We start from the raw sequence: 18,450 nt of genomic DNA, 5'->3' as shown, positions 1-18,450 counted from the left end.
CATGGGCCTGAAGACTAGGAGTTAATCAATAACTATACCGTTATAAATAAGGGTATCAAAAACCCTCAGACAATCGTATATTAAAAGTTATACGTAGAGTAGGTAAGGAGAGAACATAGATAGTAGCCTCTCCAAGTAAACTATAAAACAGCAAGACAAGTTAATTGAAATTAAGAAATAGGCGCAGGTCCCAGTATCTCTCTATTCGCGATGTATGTGCTGTTTTCTGTGTAGTACACAACTGTTGGGTACTCTCCCGCCATTCACTGACAGGCAACTACCGCTACCGCTACAACTACGCCCGGTGGTGTTCTCGCTCATTCTCCCTTCTACCACTACTCCCGAGCATTTATTTTGTATCAGACTTTCGAGTTGCGAAAGACCATCTCACTACTGTCCATGATGCTTCAAGGGCACGAGTACTAGTCTTCCAAGCTTGGCATGGCCTCATTTCATTCCCTCACCCCCAGCTCACTCATCTTTCAACCCAGCGCTATTGTCTGTGACCCTCGCCGGTACTAGGTTGTTCAGATTCTTCCTTGCGCTACTCGTCCCTCGAGGCCTTGATCTCGGCCACAAACTCTTTCCTCGGCTACGTCGTGATAACTCCAAGCAACACTGTTTACCAGTCTCGAACAAACTCTGAGCGAATCTCAGAAATGGTAAGATCCAACACATTCCATTCCACCTAAGACATCTTGATACCAATACCACGACCAGGCAACATCAACTCTGAATATCCTTCCGAAAGAACTTTTCGTCCTCATCCTCTTTCAAATTCCCGACCTGCAGACTCTCAAATCGACTGTCCTCACATCGCGAGCATGCTATGCGGCATATCAAATCGTTCGATCTTCACTGCTCCGTGGTATTGTTATGGAACTTTACTCAGAGTCATTCAGCATTGCAGAGGCTCTCCTCGCCCTCCGTTCGAAAGGTCTGCGCAGCCATCAAGAGGAAGTGTTCGCACTGCTGAATCGCTGGAGACGCAGAGATGAACTGAAAGAAGTTCCTTCCTCGCCAAAGTCATGCCTGCCCTCTTTCGATGAACCGTACACTTTGCAGGAGACTGTTAATTTGATCCATCTACATCGGCAGCTGGTCTTCTTCCTGGACGATTATTCAACAAACATGCGCCGACCGTACTGGATCTTTTCCCCCGAGGACTGGCAGAGATGTCTACCGATAAAGATGTTAAACACAGAAAAGGGCCGGTTTATCAGGGCCTTGTGTCGACTCTACACTTTTGCCATATCATCGTTCCTGCGTACATCGAGCCCTTTACCATGCTATCGGGATTGGAGAAAGCGGATCCGTGGTGGACAGGGTCTGAATTTGATTGCGACGGCGCTTATCTCATTCGGATTGCCTTCTATGGAGCGATGCCTTATTGGGAACAGCATGAAATTCTATGCGTGGGTGTATACATTCAGCGTAGACATGATCAAATCATTCGTACCCTGATGGACAATGGCCATTGGCCGTGAATGCAGCATAAGGAAATAGCACTCAATGAATTCGAAGAATTCGAAGAATTCGTACTCAGAGTATTCTGGGGTTTTGGACCAACAACAACCATACATCCTTACGGGCCTGAATTCCTCTACCGCCTTATCTGTGAACTTGGAAGAGGACGGCAAGAAGAAGAAAGGGAAGGTCAGCGTTGTCTACACCTATACCTACGAAGAATGGTGATCGAAAATTACCCAACATTCCTGGATGATTTCGATGATGATACGAGTGACTTCCTAAGCCTTATCACTTCCAACGACTCCAATGAAAGAATACCCCCTCTTTAACCCGCAGATCGACACGAGAATCGGCCATACGTTGAGGAGTATTGGTCGACTCTACCTGCTCTGGAGCAACCTTCTTTTGGGTGGAAAGCGATATGCATGCCTTGGCATATGCCGGAGAATGACTTGGCAGCGACTGTGAGGCCAGTGACCGACTACCTGCGTTCTGCTGATTGGGGTTGGGGATACGCACTCTGGGATGAGGAGAGAGAGAACGAATGGAACTTTCTCGCAAGGATGGATGATAGGGAGAATGATGACTGGCCTCCTGAAACCGCTTCTCCTCCTTCACTTCTTTTCACGCCGCCTTGGTGATTGCGAGGAAGAAAAAGGCAGAAACCAAGTACAGAGGAGGTTGCGGCAAAGCAACCAGTCACAAACCACATATAGGCTTGTTCGAGATTCGAGCTAGTACTAGTAGTAGCACGATGACCTTAAGTACCTTGGTACTACTAGATAGCCTGGACTGAAAGACAGCAATTTCCTAGTTGTTGAATATTAGGTACTGGTGGTATTTATTTATGCTTTCTTCTTTATATGAACATCAACTCTATCATACAGTTGAGCCAAACATCACATCACATCCAATCCAATCCAATCATCCCCAGAATCATAATGCATGGCGGGTGGTATCATCAAAACAAAACAAAGGGAAAAAGAAACGCAGTATATAAATGCAAATGCAAACCATCACCAAATCCTCCAATATATCCAATCCGATCTGCGCTGCACCGCTCCGCTGCGCACCGCACTAAGCAGCCACAGTCGAAGCACTCGCACTCCCCATCCCAACCCCCTCCCTCCTCCCCCTAATAATAGCCCTCAAACACTCTCCCACCCCCTCAAGATCGCCCAAAAGTCCCACATGACCGCGATCACTCTTAACAAGCCCATTCTTAATAATCCGATAACCCGGCGGCAACATCGCCGCTGAAGCAAGACAAACGCCGTCCCCAGCCGCAAAAGCAAGATCATCATAGCAATCCTGTTGCTTAATCGCTTCACGCGACGTAACGCGTGCACCGTAGACGGTTGGCACGGATTTTCCGTAAATTACGGCTGCGGGTGGGTATTTGTTGTCTGCTTGGTGGGCGGGGCGGAATTCGAGTTCTGATTTGAAGCGTTTTACTTCGCGGAGGGTGCGTTGGAGATATTCTTCTGCGGTGGCGTGGGGGATTGTTACTGTTGTTGAGATTTTGCTTGTGCTTGTGCTGCTGCGTGGTGCGGCGGGGCCGCCGATTCCTTCTAGGGGTGGTTGGAGGAGGGCGTCGGAGGCTTTGTCTTGTGCTGTGTCGGTTAGGTTGGGGATGCTGTGGGGACGGGTGTGGCCCGGGTTGAAAGTGTGGGGGTCGCGGTCTTCTTCGGTACTGGTAGTGTTGTTGTTAGGGTCGTTTATATCTTGGAGGTCTGGAGAGAGTCCCTAGGGCCGATGGAGAAGCGTTTGCTAATCGTTGCGAAATCTTTGAAGACACTTCCTCCAGTGGGCGGTTGGAGGGCTGGACCCATGCAAGGTGATAGACGGTATTCTTCCCAATTTTTTGAGTCGAAGAAGTCAACGCGGAATTCTTCTTTTGATTGCTTGTCGATGAAGCAGTGGCCGTCTTCGGGGAGGAGGGCGAAGCTGGTGCGGAAAGTGAAGTTGACTTGTGCAGTCAGGACTCGCGAACTGAGGAGGACGTCGTCGCCGTTGCGAAGTGGACCGAGGATATTAACGCAGTGTTGTGGTACGCCTGCGTATACGACACCGGCGAAGAGATCGGGTCGTTGATTCACCGCGTGCCGGGTGATGAGGCCGCCCAGACTGTGCGCAATAACTGTAGCCCCACGCTTGGTCTTCAAGGATCCATCCAAGGAAGGCCGGTTGCAGGGCAGACGTTCCAGGAAGGCAATTAGTCTCGCGGAGAGCAGCTCGGGGCTCAATCGCCAATCGTACCCATAGTCCCAGACTCGAAGGTCTCCACGCACGCAGTTATCGCATTTGCGCAATCGCTTCATTAAGCGGCGACAGACGTCCACGGGTCCGACGTGGGATAGTACACCGGATGGAATAATTGATTCTTCCATACGTTCCTCATCCTCGCGAGTCAAGCCAACTTCCAGATCGACTTTACGCAGATTCAGGCCCACCTTCATCGGTACCCATAATTGCCGGTGTGGTGGCTTCGCAGAGCGCAGGATCGAGCCGCGGTAGCCTCCCAGAATCACCACATCGCCGGTCAATTCAGACATGGCTTCTTCCAAGATTGGTGTGTGTCGATTGGGGGTTATTTTTAGGCAGTGGGGGTGGCGGTGCTGTATGAAATGATGGGCCATTGTTGATTCCTCTGTCGGCGGTGGTTGGCTCCATACCATTCTCGTTGAAGAAGGATGGGCGCGATCCCCAATCATAACGAATATCTTGCAGATGCAATGAGGGCATGCTCAACAAACGACTGCTCGAATCCTGTAGACTATCCTTGATGGCCTTAAACCGGCTGTTAACCTGCGAATGTACATTTTCGTAGAGGGGTCGTTGTTCTAGAGAAGACGCGGTGGATGAAGCGCGCAGGTATAACGATTGATCCGAAGAAGATCTCCGCAGACTCGGGGGCCGTTTTGGCGTTGCGCTCGGTCGCCGCGTAAAAGAATGCTTCACAGCTGATGCGCCATCGAGCGATCGTAGCTCGGATAGTGGCCGCGCATCATCTCCCTCATCCTCCTCATTGGCGTTGGCGTTGGCAGTAACATATGAATTCGCGTTGCCATTCAGCGTCCGCGATGGCGATGGCAATGGCGAGTGTCGATTCAGAGAGCGTGTTGTTGAACCGATCTCCGAACTTCGTTTTGCGGCAGCAGCCACCGTCTGGCTCCGAGCTCGAGGGCCATTGTTGGAGCGAAACGATAATGAAGGCCGTTTCGTCAGGGATCCCAGGTCCGGCAGGAACTTCTTCAATTCTCCGGACCAGGCACGCGGCCTCCGCGGTAAGGAGGTCTTCAGTAACGACCGGGTGAAACTCGAGCGCTGATTCGAAGCATTATCCTTGGACTCGGACCTGGGCGCAGGGGCGGAGAGCTCCTTGTGGGGGCCACGCGGCGCACGATGGTCCACTGTAACGGAAGAGGCGGGAGGAAGCGTGGCAGGCTTTCTCGCGGTCGCCCGCTGGTTCTTCCATTGGCGCTCGGACTTGTCGCTCTCGTTGCTGAGCTCGGTGTCTACGGACTCGGGTTCGGCGGTGAGTTCAGATGTGAAGAGGCCGTCCTCGCCGACATTGTCCGGTACGGTGGTGAAATATCCCCCTTGTCGTTCCAGAACGCGCGATTTCTCCTCAGCGGGCGTGGCACGGGCTTTCATGCGGCTTTGGAAGCGACCGATGCTCACGCCGACAACGTCATCGGCATCATCTTCGTCGACGACCTCCGTCGCGCCGGGGATGTGGTCGTCGCCATCGCTGTCGGAGCTGGAAAAGGAGGAATATTGGGAGGGCGAGGGGGAGTCCGAGGCGAGGACGTTGGAGGAAGATTCGGAGGAGTAGGAGATTGGTTGTTTTTGCGCTGGTGGTGGGGGTTGCAGCTGCGATGATGGCAGATCAACGGGTGCGGGATGGTTGGAGGTCGATGCCATAGTGTATACTCCGGATGCAAAGAGGGATTGATTAGGGCATGAGGTCGTACAAGGGGTGTGTGCCTGTGGAAGTTCTTCCAGGTGTCCGGTCTTTAGGTGTCCAGGATCTCCAGGATGTTCCAAACCGGGCTGTTCAGGTCCACTATGATGTAGTTTGCAGTGCAGTGCAGTGTAGTGCAGTGTAGTGTATTCGGGACTGCAATGGTAGACAATCAATGCAAATGTAGAATGTGAATGTGAATGCAAATGTAAATGCAAATTAAAATGAGGAATTGACTGGGGCAAGTGATTATAAGCCGGAAACGGAGGATTCGTTAAGGTTCCACAGCACAGCCTTGCCTTCGGGTGGCCCGGATGATTCAATTTTTCCACGTGAAGATATACAGTATATAGTATTAGTATTAGTATTAGTATAGTATACTCATACAACTATTATAGTAGTACTCTACTACGAGAACGATAATAGTATACTGGCTAAGAGTAGTAGAGTACTAGTAGTATCTCTACTCTACTGTGACCATTAAATGTGCGAGTATGTACTGATGATCAGCATAACGGGGATCAGCTGGAGCCCCATGGTACGAGGACGGGGCATTGGGCACTATATTCTCTTTTTTTTCGCTTTTTTTTTAAACGGCTGAATATTAAGAACAAGCAGCTACTATAGTACTTGGCTACCCTGCCAAGTTCTTCTCACACATTCTGCTACTCGTACTCGTGTTGCAGTTATGCCCGATCCACTCGACTCTACGTAATAGTGGACTAGTGCAGACAGGAACCGGTTACTCGTTACTCCTAGTCAAGTAAAGCTTAATTACCCAAATCTGACTCGGCGCACCATCCCACCTATCCCACCTATCCCACCATCCCAGCTCGCCAAGTAAGCTAAGCGTAAGCCGCTCAGATCTCAATCCCTTTACCCTTCCTTTACTCCGTAATTATTTGCCCAATCTGCCCGAGCGCAACTCCTCTTCACCCCGACGGGCAATCTCCTCGTTCCACTGCGCGCTTTCATCCGATCCAAACGCGCGGTCCACTGCCGAGGTAAGCGCCCCCCGAAGCGACTCGCCCGCACCCTGCAACATTATCATTAGCATTAGCACAACTCTCTCTCAATACAATATAATAGAACTATGTGATCCATACATGTACACCAGCCATCACCCCCTGAGCCTTTCGCCCAACATCCTCCCCCATCTGTCCCATCTGTCCCATCTGCGTACCGCCCGACCCCCGATCGCGCGCCGCCTTCTCCTGCTGCTTCTCCATCTGGACCTGCTGAGCCGTGCTGGGCGCATGCTGGATGCGATCATCTCCGGCGGCGACATCGAAGCTCTTCGTCGATGCGCCCTTGTCGGAGTTCGTGTAGGAGGCTCCGGTGGCTGGGTTGACGCCGTTTGTGGCAGGATCGTATTGGGCGTGTTGATCTTGGAGGCCGGTCGGCATGCCGGGGGCGCCGGTGGAGGAGCCTTGGGCGAGGCCGGCGCCGGTCGTGTCGGTATTGTTGCGGTCGGTCATGGTGCGGTGGTATGCAGTGGTATTAAATTGTGTAGTGTATATGCTGCAATACTATATATATCCGTGGATTACAAGGACTGGTTGCAATCAGGAATCATGACGTCAACCTGATCTCAGATAAGCTTATACTTTTACTGTAGACCACCTGGGCAGCTTAAATTTGAATTTGAATTCAACAAGTAGTAGTACTACTATAGCAAGTGTAGATGAGATCAATTGATGTTCCATCCCATCTGTTGAATAATCGCATCCAAGTTGACCCCCCCCCAACCAGCCGAGGTCCATGGAGCAGTTTTCCTAATCTGGGGTACCTCCGTCCTGCACTCCGCACCTTCACTGCTGACCGAGGTTCCTCCTAATATAATATTTACTACCTCCCTCACCACTTCTCCGGACTCTCAACTCTCCACATCCACACCAGGGCACCTGTTACTACCACCTACTTCTCACCACCAATATGTCCTACAAACAAATCCTCTACAACACCCCCCCAACGGACGCCATAAACCCCTCCCTAACCACCACCGACGGCACATTCCGCCTCTCAACCATCCCCAAACCCAGCAATGTCCCAGCAGACAAACTCCTCGTGCGAGTACACTACCTCTCCCTCGACCCGGCAATGCGCCAATGGCTAACAGCCAAACGCTCCTACATCGCCCCCGTCGAGCTGGGCGCCATAATGCGCGGCCAAAGCATAGCCCAAATCATCACCGTCGGATCGGAGCTCTCTTCAAAATTCAAATCCGGCGATTGGGTAGTCGCCTACTCCGGCTGGACCGAGTACGCTCTCCTCAGCGCGAAGGAAGTCGAACCATTCTCCGTACCGGCCGGTGGTCGTCCAACAGACGCAATGTCCGTTCTCGGTATGACCGGATTAACAGCGTACTTCGGTATGACGGAGGTTGGCAAGACGAAGGTCGGCGACACGGTTGTTGTTTCTGGCGCCGCGGGTGCGACGGGGAGTGTTGCTGGGCAAATTGCGAGAATCCAGGGTGCGAAGAGGGTGATTGGTCTTGCGGGGAGTAAAGACAAGTGTGAATTCCTGGTCAAGGAGCTTGGATTTGACGCGGCGGTTAATTATAAGGATGCCGATTGGAAGAAACAACTCAAGGAAGCGACGCCGGAGTATATTGATGTCTTTTTTGATAATACTGGTGGTGAGATTTTGGATGCTTGTCTTGCGCGTGCAAATCGGGATGCTAGATTCGTTATTTGTGGTGCTATTTCGCAGTATAATACTTCTAAGCCGAAGGGTCCGGCTAGTTTTATGACTGTTATTGTGAGTCCCCACCCCTGCTGAATGGAATGAATGAATGCTAATGAGTTTGGTTGGTAGTCGCAACGCGTTACGATGAAGGGGTTCATTGTTTTTGACTATGCGAAGCAATATGCCTCTGCTGTGCAGGAGCTGGGCTCTTGGTTGGCGCAGGGTAAGCTCAAGCGCAAGGAGCATATTGTTCCTGGTGGCATTGAGGGGGCGCCTCAGGCTCTGGTTGATCTGTACAAGGGTGTCAACACTGGAAAGATGATGGTTGAGGTTGCTCCGGTGAGCGAGGCTCTTCCATCCAAGTCTAAGCTGTGAGAAGGCAGCTGTGGGCTCGGTGTTTTTGATTTAGTTTCGGGATTTTCCAAGTTTTGTGTAATAAGTATATCCAATCCAGAAGGTTGTGAACCAATCCGTTTTGAAGCCTCAAGGCTTTCGACGCATGCGTAAGGGCTGTATTGCTAGTTTTAGACCTAGCTGGGAGTGTAGATATGAATGGGTCAAGTTAATCAGTTAGGTTGTTAGAATTTCGCCATCATGTTAATCAACTCAAAGCCATGCCAAAATCATAATTCGTTATTGAGAGATATGATTAGTTATCTCATACTGGCATACTCCTGTACCTATCTATAAACTTGAACGACGAACAGTATCCAAGATACTATTAGGATCTCCGTCAAAAGCCTACTTCCCCAGCCTCACAGATAGTCACACTATGCATCCACTCCGATTTCAGCATAGCATTTGAAGTAATCCGTTTCGTCGGATTGGGGTGCAACATCGCATAAATTGCGTTTTGTCGTCTCTGAAAAAGTGGGAGTTAGTCACTTCAGTTATATGTGTTCACATCAAAGTCTGATAAGAAAAAGAAGAGAAAAAATAGAAGGAAAAAAAAACAAAGAGAGAAGAAACGTACCCTCCCCAACGCCTCAATAGGCGGATAACCATCCTCATCAAGTCTCGAACTCAAGTACTCCAAATACCTCGTATCCTCACAACGAGGACGAGTAGAGCGCCAAGGAAGCCGACCTTTAATCATAGCAAGATAAATAATTGCCGCAGACCACACATCCGCAGGTCTGGGATCATCACCATCATACACATCGTCCGATTCGCGCGTAGAGTGATGCGCCCGATACCGCAACCCCTCGGGCGGAATGTAGGGCATACTGATTCCTGGAAATGAAGCCGAGGAACTGGAGTAATCCCCATTACCACGGGCTGCTTGGTGCTGTTGGTTCTGGTGCTCGTTTTTGAATGGGGATAGGAGCCAGGGGAGAGAGAATGACCAAGTCGATGGTTGGGAGTGGGAGTGGGTGCGTTGAGATGAGTGGAATGTTGATGAATCTTCGCCTTCGCCCTCGCCTTCAGCTTCTACCTCAGGGATTTGAATGGCAGACTCGTTCCATAGTCGTCGGATATGTCCGTTGCCGAAACCGGCTAGTTTTACGGCGCCGTTGGCTGTTAGGAGAATCGTTTCGAGACGGACGTCGCGGTGTGCGGTGTCGTGGTCGTGGAGGAAGGAGAGTGCTCGGAGAATTTGGGCGAGGAGACAGTCTGCTTCGTTGGATGGGAGGGCTCCGTGACGGGATAGGAGTTCATGCAGGTCGCCGCCTCCGCAGAAGGGTGTAACGAGGCAGAGTTCCGAGCGTTCGTTGTAGAGGAGGTCTGTTATTTGGAGGATATTGGGATGGTCTGGGTGTAGATTTGATATTGAGAGTTGAGAGCATGACGGGGCGTGAGAAAGAGGATTGTTTGTGTCCAGGATATTGTGGCGGTATACTTTGATTGCGTAGAATCGGGGAGGTTGTTTGGAATTTGAGGACAAGTGCCAGTGGGCTGATTTGCTTTCGTGAAGACGGGTTGTGCTGTTGGATCCATAGTGTAGTATTTCGAGACAGCGGCCATACTTCTCCGTAAAGGAGAGAGTGGATTCGGTCTCAAGGGGGGTTGTGGCATTCGTATCTGGCTGAACTAATGGCCGTCGATCGGTCGATACAGATGCGAGGGCTGGTTGTTCGTTGCCAAAGAAGGGCCAGCTGTGTTTCCTTGCGCCTTGACCATTGGGGAATTTTCCATCTTGCGCGCCAGGCGACCACTTTGGCCGTGTCACGTAGTGATAATGCGTGGCAAGTTTGGGTCGGTGCACGGCAATGCCAGTCCAGGCGTCGTAGTGACGACTGTTATCCTTCATGGATGGGTCGCTTACAATATAGAAAGAGAAAGAAGCAAAAAAAAAGAAAAAAGAAAGGCAAAGTTAAAATCAAGGATTCAGCGTGGAGTTGTAGTAACTAAATAACAAAACAATTGAAATGAAGTTTGGCTATCAGTTGGCTGCCTTTATAAAACAGCTCCTTAGTGATGACACGGGTGTATCCATGGATACGATGAATACCATGGATGAGTCGCCTACGGATATTCCCTCGTAACACAAAGAGACAGATCTAGGCAAAGACATAACCACAGAAGGAGCACGGGAGGACAGAGGACAGGGGAAGAGCACAAGACCCTCCGTTTGCACCATTACGATCGTGGCGGAGGTTGTTTTAGTCCGAGAACCACGCAGGACATGCCAGCCACATGGGAACTATTGGGGGATGCGCTGATTGGCCCGGGCAAACCGCGCAATCGATGATCGCGGCTGTCGTCCACGCTAGTTTGATGGTTGAGCGATTTATGGCCATGAATGAAAGCTGTCAGAATTAACCTTTAGCGTGGGAAAAAGGAAAAAGAAAAAATAGAACACCAGAGAAAAATCAAATCGTGGACAGACTTTTCTCCTACTAGTTGAAACCCCCCGAGTGGGCTACCCTCCGGAGTATAGTTCCATTAATACCATTAGGACCTTAGCAATATTCTCTGGCGAGGAAAAATCGCGCAGCGACCCGGGAAAATCTGACAGTGACAGTTCCCGCTTTTTTCAATTTTTTTTTTTCATAGTGGCAGTAGTTTAGTAGGCGAGATTACATGCGCCATTTCTTTCTCTCAGTATGAGTAGCCTTTTTGCACCGCCCGAATTAATTCCCAAGGTTGAAGAGACTGCCTGTGGCGTAGACCTTTTTTTCCCTTAGGGCTGGACTATGAGGGAGGGATGGGTCACGTACTGTCACATTCTACGACTTGTAAATTATCATTGGGTGGGGGAAGGTTCGCGCGGTAATATAACGGTAACATCTGGTCAGGCACAGTACCAGATGTATATCAAACAAAGTCAACGTGAGGGGATTTCCCTGGGCCACAAGGAACACTCCTAGGTACTCCCTCCAACTATGGAGAGCTCCTATACTTCCCAGGTACACCGACTCCATACCTTATCTGGATCCACCAGGCCTGAACTCGGGAAATTATGATGCAGCGGCGTGCACCTGCTGGAATGGGCTTCCCAATGCAGGACTAACACCACTAACAGCAGGGCTACAGCGGGCTACAACAGGCACACCTCGTGGCTACCTTCGCGTGGATCCGCTTGAAGTGATACGAGAACATTTTTTCTTTTTCTCCTTCGTTTTTTCTTTCCTTTTTCGCGTCCCGTTTACCCAAAGTAGCCCTGACCAGATCGAGTCCATCCAACTATGGTTTAGTTGGTGCCTGCCTGCAACTACATAAGATCCCCCCCCCAGCCTGCACCTACCACATTCTCTCTCAACCTCAACATCAATTTCAATTTCGTTCTCCCCTTCTCTGTGCTGTGCCCGTTCGGGTTGTTGGCTGTCTGCCTTCCTCTTCTTCCTCTTCTTCCTCTTCTCCCTCGCTAGCTTTCTAGCTTCCTTCCTCACCCCATCTCCATCCTCCCCAAGACAGCTTTCCCCATGGACCCAAGCTCCCCCCACAGCAAGGTCGATGAGATCCAAACTGAGGTCGATATCGAGGCAGATGACGTGGAGCGTACGGGACGTTCCACCCGGATTGCCTTCGAGGATGGTTCGACCACCGATGCCGAAGTCAACCGTTCTATCTATCGACCTCCCGGGTTCAGGCGCACTCGTTCCCTCAGCCAAGATACCATCCGCAGCACTCATAGCAGCAGTCAGACAGCAGCAGCAGCCAATGCTGGTTTCCCCATCGAGTTCCGTACTCTTTCGATCCAGATCTCCGAATCGCAAAATGCTCCCAAGCAAGTCGTCGAGGAACCGCCCAAGGAGAAACTGCCCAACCAAGACTACTTCGAAACTCTCGACTTTCACTCGATCCCCTCAGATAAAGTGTGCCAGGAATTCAATGTCGATCAGCGCACCGGGTTGAGCAGCAGCACAGCCGCCCAGCGTCTCCAACGGGACGGGAAGAATGTCATCGCCCACCACCGTGAGAACTACCTCAAGAAGATCTTCTTCTATGTCTTTGGTGGATTCTGTTCCGTCCTGTGGGTGGGAGTCATCATCTTCTTCATCTGCTGGAAACCTCTCAGCAACCCACCGTCTCCTACCAATCTAGCCATGGCGGTTCTCATCCTGATCGTTATTGCATTGCAAGCCAGCTTTTCCGCTTTCCAAGACTGGTCCACGAAACAAGTAATGAACTCGATTTTGGACCTTCTTCCCTCGGAAGCCTTGGTGATGCGTGATGAGAAGCTAGTTCGTGTCACCGCGACCGACCTTGTGGCTGGCGATATTGTGCAGATCAGTGTGGGAAATAAGGTACCAGCGGATATGCGTCTGCTGCAAAGCTCGGGTGATGTTCGATTTGACCGTGCAATTCTCACTGGCGAGTCTGACGAGATCGACGGGGCCACAGATGCCACCGATGCAAACTTCCTGGAGACTCGCAACATCGCCATGATGGGAACACTGGTGACAAACGGCAATGCTATTGGAATTGTTGTTTTGACTGGAAGCAACTCTGTTATGGGCCGTATCGCGAAAATGACTGCCGGCGTCAAGCAAAAGCCCACCCTGATCCAGAAGGAGATTAATCGGTTTGTTACAATTATTGTCATCCTGACAGTTTTCCTCGCCCTTTTGATCTTGTTCACTTGGTTGGGATGGTTGCGCAAGGATCATCCAACCTACATGAGTGTTGTTGCCATGCTCAACAACGTCATGGGATGTGTTGTGGCTTTCATTCCAGAAGGTGTCCCGGTTGCTGTCGCCTTGACTCTCATGATGATCGCCAAGCGAATGAAGAAGACCAACATCCTACCAAAGGGCCTCGCGACAGTCGAGACTCTCGGCTGCGTGAATGTCATTTGCTCCGACAAGACCGGTACTCTCACCCAAAATCGCATGTTCGTCAAGTCTGTCGGCATGGTCGATTGGGAATACAGTCTGGATGATCTAGCCTCTGGCATGGAGATCTCCCATGGTCTTGCCAACATGATGCGCGCTTCAGTTCTGTGCAATGATGCGACATACGACCCGACAACCTTGGACCGACCTATCCACGATCGCATTGTCAACGGCAATGCCACCGATGCAGCTGTTCTACGTCTTGCAGATGGCGCTGGCGCCGCATCCCCGAAGAATCTGGCATCATATGATCGTGTGCACCAGATCCCGTTCAACTCGAAGAACAAGTGGATGTTGACTATGCACAAGGATCCAACAGGCGCAGAAGGGTATTTGGTCTATGTTAAGGGTGCTCCAGATGTACTTTTGCCTCGCTGCAATTCCTACTGGTCAGCAATTCACAGCGCTGTCAGACCAATGGATGATGAGGCCCGTCAAAAGTTCTCCGCTTTCCAGGCCAAGTTGTCTCGCCGTGCTGAGCGTGTCATCGTTCTCTGCCAGCGCCGCTATGTCCCCAAACAGGAGGTTGGCTCCAATGAATTTAGTGATGAAATCATGAACTCTGGGGCACATGAATTGACTGTTCTTGGTATTTTTGGTATCATTGATCCCCCCCCGACCGGAAACAGCTCAAACCGTCACTGCATGCCGCCGCGCTGGCATTCGATTCTTCATGGTTACAGGTGACTTTGGTCTTACCGCAGCTGCTATCGCAAGGGACATCGGTATCTATGACGGCGCTGCTGAGCCAGATACGATCGATGATATTCGTGATCAGGATTTGGAAGAGAAAACCCCTCGCTCGAGACACAGTCTGCTTCTTGAGGGTACCAGCCTTTCTTCGCTGACTCACGATGAGTGGGTCACAATTTGCGGCTACGATGAGATTGTCTTTGCTCGTACTAGTCCTGAGCAGAAGCTTCGGATTGTCTCTGAGCTCCAAGCCAAAGGAAACATTGTTGCTGTTACCGGCGACGGTGTCAATGATGCCCCCGCTCTTCGATCTGCAGATGTTGGTGTTGCCATTGGCTCTGGCAGCGACGTGGCCATCGAAGCAGCCGATTTGGTTCTACTGGGTGGATTTGACTCAATTGTGGAGGCTATTCGCCTTGGTCGACTTGTCTTCCAAAACCTGCAAAAGGTTATCGCCTACCTCCTCCCCGCAGGAAGTTGGTCCGAAATTTGGCCTGTCCTCATGAATGTCTTCTTCGGAGTACCTTCTCCCCTGAGCACATTCCTGATGATCATTATCTGTGTCTTCACCGATCTCTTTGTCTCTCTTTCGGTCATCATGGAAAAAGAAGAATTCGACCTGCTCAGCATTCCACCTCGTCGTCCCAAAGAAGACCATCTCATCAACCTCCGCATTTATGGCCAATCATATCTCTTCGTTGGTGTTATGGAGGCTTTTAGTGCCCACGCCATGTTCTTCCTCTACATGTGGAAAGCAGCCGGAATTCCCTTCTCCGATCTTGTCTTCTCCTTTGAAAATTTCACAGACGGTTTCCACGGCTACTCGCAAGACCAATTGAACAACTTCGTCAATACTGGCCAGTGTGTCTACTTCGTCACGCTGGTCATCATGCAATGGGGCAACGTCCTCTCAGTCCGCAGCAAGCGCATGTCTATCCTCCAAGCCGATCCCATCCGCCCCGCCCGCCGCAACCCTTGGCTTCCTCTCGCGATGCTCATCTCCCTGATTATCGCTATCTTCGTCACGGAAGTGCCCGGTATCCAGTCACTCTTCCAAACAGCCTCTGTGCCAATCCAGTACTGGTTCATTCCCCTTGGCCTTGCACTTGGCGTTCTTGTTATGGACGAGTTGCGCAAGTTGTTGGTCCGTCTGTTCCCCAAGGGACCGGTTGCATGGGCTTCGTGGTAGAGCAGCCCGGGAGAAAATTAATGAAGACATGGCGCGACATTATGCGGTGATTGATAGATAGGGACAGTGTTGCGTGTTGAATACCCTGTTTTTTTCTTCCTTTTTCCTATTTCCTTTTAACTTGATGCTCGGTGGTATTTGATGGCCATTTTTATGTTATCTCTTAGCATCTTATTTTTTCGAGCGGTCATTTGCTAGAATATGACTGGGATTTTAGACCTGTCTGGGGTGCTGCTCTAGGCTGAAATGAGTATAGAAATGTGGACTGGTTCCACTAAATGAATTGACAATAATACCCAATCTAATATTTTCTTTTCTTTGTAAAGACATGAAAAGATACAAAAATTGTACAAAGCTTCAAGTTGAATCTAAACAGTCTCAGTGACCGAACGCGAAAAGACGATCCATCTTTGTGCGATGACAAGCAGTTGCCACCGCCTTCATGATAATCAAAATCGGCCTAAGCTCAACGCGTTCCTCGACAACTATCTCCACATACTCGCTGATCCAGGTGACCGAGGCAAGGTCAGCGTCTAGATGATCGTGATCAGGATTCCCAATGATATCCAAGCAGAGGATAAAGAATGGGATGAATTGGTGTAGTAGGATGAGACTAAGCAAAGCAAAGCGAGCAACTGATTAGTGACTAGATAGCAGTCTTCAATGTTCCCATTTCCACAGGAATTCCGAGTCCCACGTACCTTATCCCCCAAAACGCATGCAAAGAGGCACCAAGAAGAGCTTGGAACTTCGTGACCGATTTCCGCGCTATATCCACAGCTTGACGGGGCAGGATATGGCTCCGATTACATTTTTTCGATTGGTAGAGGACGATGAGCATTTTATAACTGCTGAATAGGATGTCGACGCAGAACCAGATGTCGACGTGGTTTGTGGCCCTTTGGAGGAGGCCCTCCTGTGCCGATAGAAAGTGGATTTATTAGCGAAACGAAAATGGCACGAGTCATTTGAGTGATTTTCTGACTAGGGAAGGTCAGGCTTGGGGGATGGAATAGGAAACCCACCGTATCCCAGTCCGATAATATTGACTGGACCTCGTTGATAAAACTATCAATGGTGGCGTCGTGGGAGATGGGATTGGGATCCGTCCCACAATCAATCCAGTCTAAATACTTCATGACGATGAGGGCAAGGCGCATAGATGCTATGAAGTGGATTTGTATGAATCGTGATGATTCATCGTCTACGCCGTTGATTGTTGGATCGGGGAAATTCACTTTCCAGGATCCGGCCGGCATTAGTGTTGGTTTGCCGAATGACAGGCGGAAGAGACAATCTACGCGCAAGATGTGCCAGAATTCGAATCTTTTGCGATTCTTGTCGACTTCTGCTTTGTGGCGGTCTGATTCTGAGGTCGCTCCCGGGGCTGGGGTTGGGGCTGTAAGGTGTGGTTGTTCGGAGTGGTTGGAGCGCTCGGTCGATGTTTCATCGACGGCATAGTATCCTAGTGCTTTTGATATCCGACACGCTTGGCTAAACGCCTTCCAGGATAAATCCATATTACAGCCTTCTAAAGCCATTGAGATCTATTGAATAGGAAACGTTAGCTACCTGTGGTGGTTATTGTATGGTATGTTGTTATGCATACCATGAGAAATGCAGCAAAAAGATCGGCAGGTGTATCTTGAATATTTGCGAGCCAGTGATCGCTGAGAGCGACACATCTCAGATAGAGATTTCGGATGATACCACCCCTTCCCGGATAGGCTTCTGGATCCAGAATAATACCTTGAAGAAGGACTGTGTAGTAGATTATTTGGACGGTATAGTCCAATTTGACATGGGGAATCTCAATTAGATCGGGGATGGAACACAAGAAGGACTTCTCAAGAGGGATTTTGAAGCCTTCGAATTGGTAGCAGTCATAATAATCTGGCCATTGTTAGCAAATATTACGACCCCGTTGAAGGCGGAGTCGAAAGAGAAATATTTTACTTTCAATAAGCTTCTTTGCTTGTTCCTTTGGAACGACTGGGTCTCTTAGCGGCTCGACTGCCTGCGTGCTTTGCATGAACTCGATCTCCGACATTGCCGATGTGATAGCACGAATGCATTGTTCATTTTCGAAAAAGCAAGATTCCACTGAGCGCAGATGACAAAAGACACTGGAGAGGAGCATGGATCGGCTGCCTTCGTCTTTTATACGGCCGATGATACCACGGACCACGGCAGGAACTAGTGTAACCGGGACTGATACCTCTGTCACGGGTGCATTTAGAGCGTCTCCCGATTCCGCTAGGGGCATATTTTGGTCATCGTCTGATCCGACAGAGGACAAAATTGACATTGAATCGTCGCCATCACCATTATCTTGGGCGTCAGTATTTGGTGTGTCTTCCAAGCCGCAATGTTCCTCTAGGCGTTTAAGGCGCTTGAGAACTTCAAAAAGAACGGTCTTCTCAGAAACTTCAGGCCTACTGATGTTCGTCAATTCATTGCCGGAGGTATTTCAGGCTAGTTCCCAGGTGGAGAATACTCTTTTTTCTTGGATCTTGGTTTCCGCGCTGAATAGATGCAATGCCCTCCCACGGCTTCACATTTGTCACATTGTGGGGTGACTCGATTGCAGCGAATCTGATATTCAATTAACCAGGCTGCCCTGTTTCGTCGCAACCTTATGGGTGCCAAGACTATATCGAGGTACCTTTTTGGATTGACAGCGTCCGCACTAAGATAGCATCAAGTTAGTATAGGGTCAAGCCACGTTTTAAGACAAACGTCTCACCGATATGCTGGCTAAGGGGCTCCTTCTATCCATCGTGGCACTTATTATGGAGTACACACACAGTGATGTGTGCTATCTTGAGATAGGATGTTGCGGGAAAGAGAAAAGACCGAAAGTCCGAAAGACGCCTAATCTCTTTGCTCCGCTCTGATTGGACGCATTGACGTCTTCCGTGCCGAGTCGGTCCGGTGTTTCGGTAATCCCGAAACCCCGGATGTCCATACCCGTTTAGGAAGCGCGCCATTCCTGTTTAGGAATAACCTGGCGCCCCGTGAATTATGAATTTATGACTCCCACGCTGTCAATTCATCATGTGGACCAATCAGGACTCGAGAATTTGTTCAACACACTAGCTATGTCCGGGTATTTTCGTATTCTTCGGTCCGGTGATCTCCTTGGCAGTGTACAAACGAACAGG

The 18,450-nt window shown here is 50.1% G+C and overlaps 8 protein-coding genes across 8 annotated transcripts; 4 read left to right on the top strand and 4 right to left on the bottom strand.

Moving 5' to 3' along the window:
• Positions 1–659: 659 nt before the first annotated feature.
• On the top strand, positions 660–1,464 carry N7509_007584 (uncharacterized protein; the record flags this gene model as incomplete). Its single annotated transcript, XM_056632221.1, has 2 exons — positions 660–662; positions 721–1,464. 2 exons carry the CDS (start codon positions 660–662, stop codon positions 1,462–1,464), a joined length of 747 nt encoding a protein of 248 aa, XP_056487772.1.
• A 48-nt stretch (positions 1,465–1,512) lies between these two features.
• Positions 1,513–1,695, top strand: N7509_007583 (uncharacterized protein; the record flags this gene model as incomplete). The annotated part of the gene is made up of 1 exon (XM_056632220.1): positions 1,513–1,695. The coding sequence occupies one exon, from the start codon at positions 1,513–1,515 to the stop codon at positions 1,693–1,695; it is 183 nt and encodes a 60-aa protein (XP_056487771.1).
• An 852-nt stretch (positions 1,696–2,547) lies between these two features.
• Positions 2,548–5,397, bottom strand: N7509_007582 (uncharacterized protein; the record flags this gene model as incomplete). The annotated part of the gene is made up of 3 exons (XM_056632219.1): positions 2,548–3,216; positions 3,267–4,120; positions 4,146–5,397. 3 exons carry the CDS (start codon positions 5,395–5,397, stop codon positions 2,548–2,550), a joined length of 2,775 nt encoding a protein of 924 aa, XP_056487770.1.
• Positions 5,398–6,335: 938 nt separating this feature from the next.
• dprC lies at positions 6,336–6,915 on the bottom strand (the record flags this gene model as incomplete). Its single annotated transcript, XM_056632218.1, has 2 exons — positions 6,336–6,473; positions 6,544–6,915. 2 exons carry the CDS (start codon positions 6,913–6,915, stop codon positions 6,336–6,338), a joined length of 510 nt encoding a protein of 169 aa, XP_056487769.1.
• Positions 6,916–7,372: 457 nt separating this feature from the next.
• N7509_007580 (NADP-dependent oxidoreductase) lies at positions 7,373–8,500 on the top strand (the record flags this gene model as incomplete). The annotated part of the gene is made up of 2 exons (XM_056632217.1): positions 7,373–8,197; positions 8,255–8,500. 2 exons carry the CDS (start codon positions 7,373–7,375, stop codon positions 8,498–8,500), a joined length of 1,071 nt encoding a protein of 356 aa, XP_056487768.1.
• A 395-nt stretch (positions 8,501–8,895) lies between these two features.
• N7509_007579 (uncharacterized protein) lies at positions 8,896–10,376 on the bottom strand (the record flags this gene model as incomplete). The annotated part of the gene is made up of 2 exons (XM_056632216.1): positions 8,896–8,985; positions 9,099–10,376. 2 exons carry the CDS (start codon positions 10,374–10,376, stop codon positions 8,896–8,898), a joined length of 1,368 nt encoding a protein of 455 aa, XP_056487767.1.
• A 1,615-nt stretch (positions 10,377–11,991) lies between these two features.
• Positions 11,992–15,286, top strand: N7509_007578 (cation-translocating P-type ATPase; the record flags this gene model as incomplete). Its single annotated transcript, XM_056632215.1, has 2 exons — positions 11,992–13,993; positions 14,034–15,286. 2 exons carry the CDS (start codon positions 11,992–11,994, stop codon positions 15,284–15,286), a joined length of 3,255 nt encoding a protein of 1,084 aa, XP_056487766.1.
• Positions 15,287–15,664: 378 nt separating this feature from the next.
• Positions 15,665–18,065, bottom strand: N7509_007577 (Zn(II)2Cys6 transcription factor; the record flags this gene model as incomplete). Its single annotated transcript, XM_056632214.1, has 7 exons — positions 15,665–15,899; positions 15,988–16,202; positions 16,312–16,833; positions 16,896–17,179; positions 17,243–17,721; positions 17,784–17,881; positions 18,033–18,065. 7 exons carry the CDS (start codon positions 18,063–18,065, stop codon positions 15,665–15,667), a joined length of 1,866 nt encoding a protein of 621 aa, XP_056487765.1.
• Positions 18,066–18,450: the final 385 nt, after the last annotated feature.

Source organism: Penicillium cosmopolitanum (assembly GCF_028827165.1).
Source record: "Penicillium cosmopolitanum strain IBT 29677 chromosome Unknown utg000008l:1.0-4398992.0:1.0-4402845.0, whole genome shotgun sequence".
In the NCBI taxonomy this organism is placed as follows: domain Eukaryota; kingdom Fungi; phylum Ascomycota; class Eurotiomycetes; order Eurotiales; family Aspergillaceae; genus Penicillium; species Penicillium cosmopolitanum.
The sequence above is the reverse complement of the archived record's forward strand: the minus strand, read 5'-3'. Positions and strand labels throughout refer to the sequence as shown.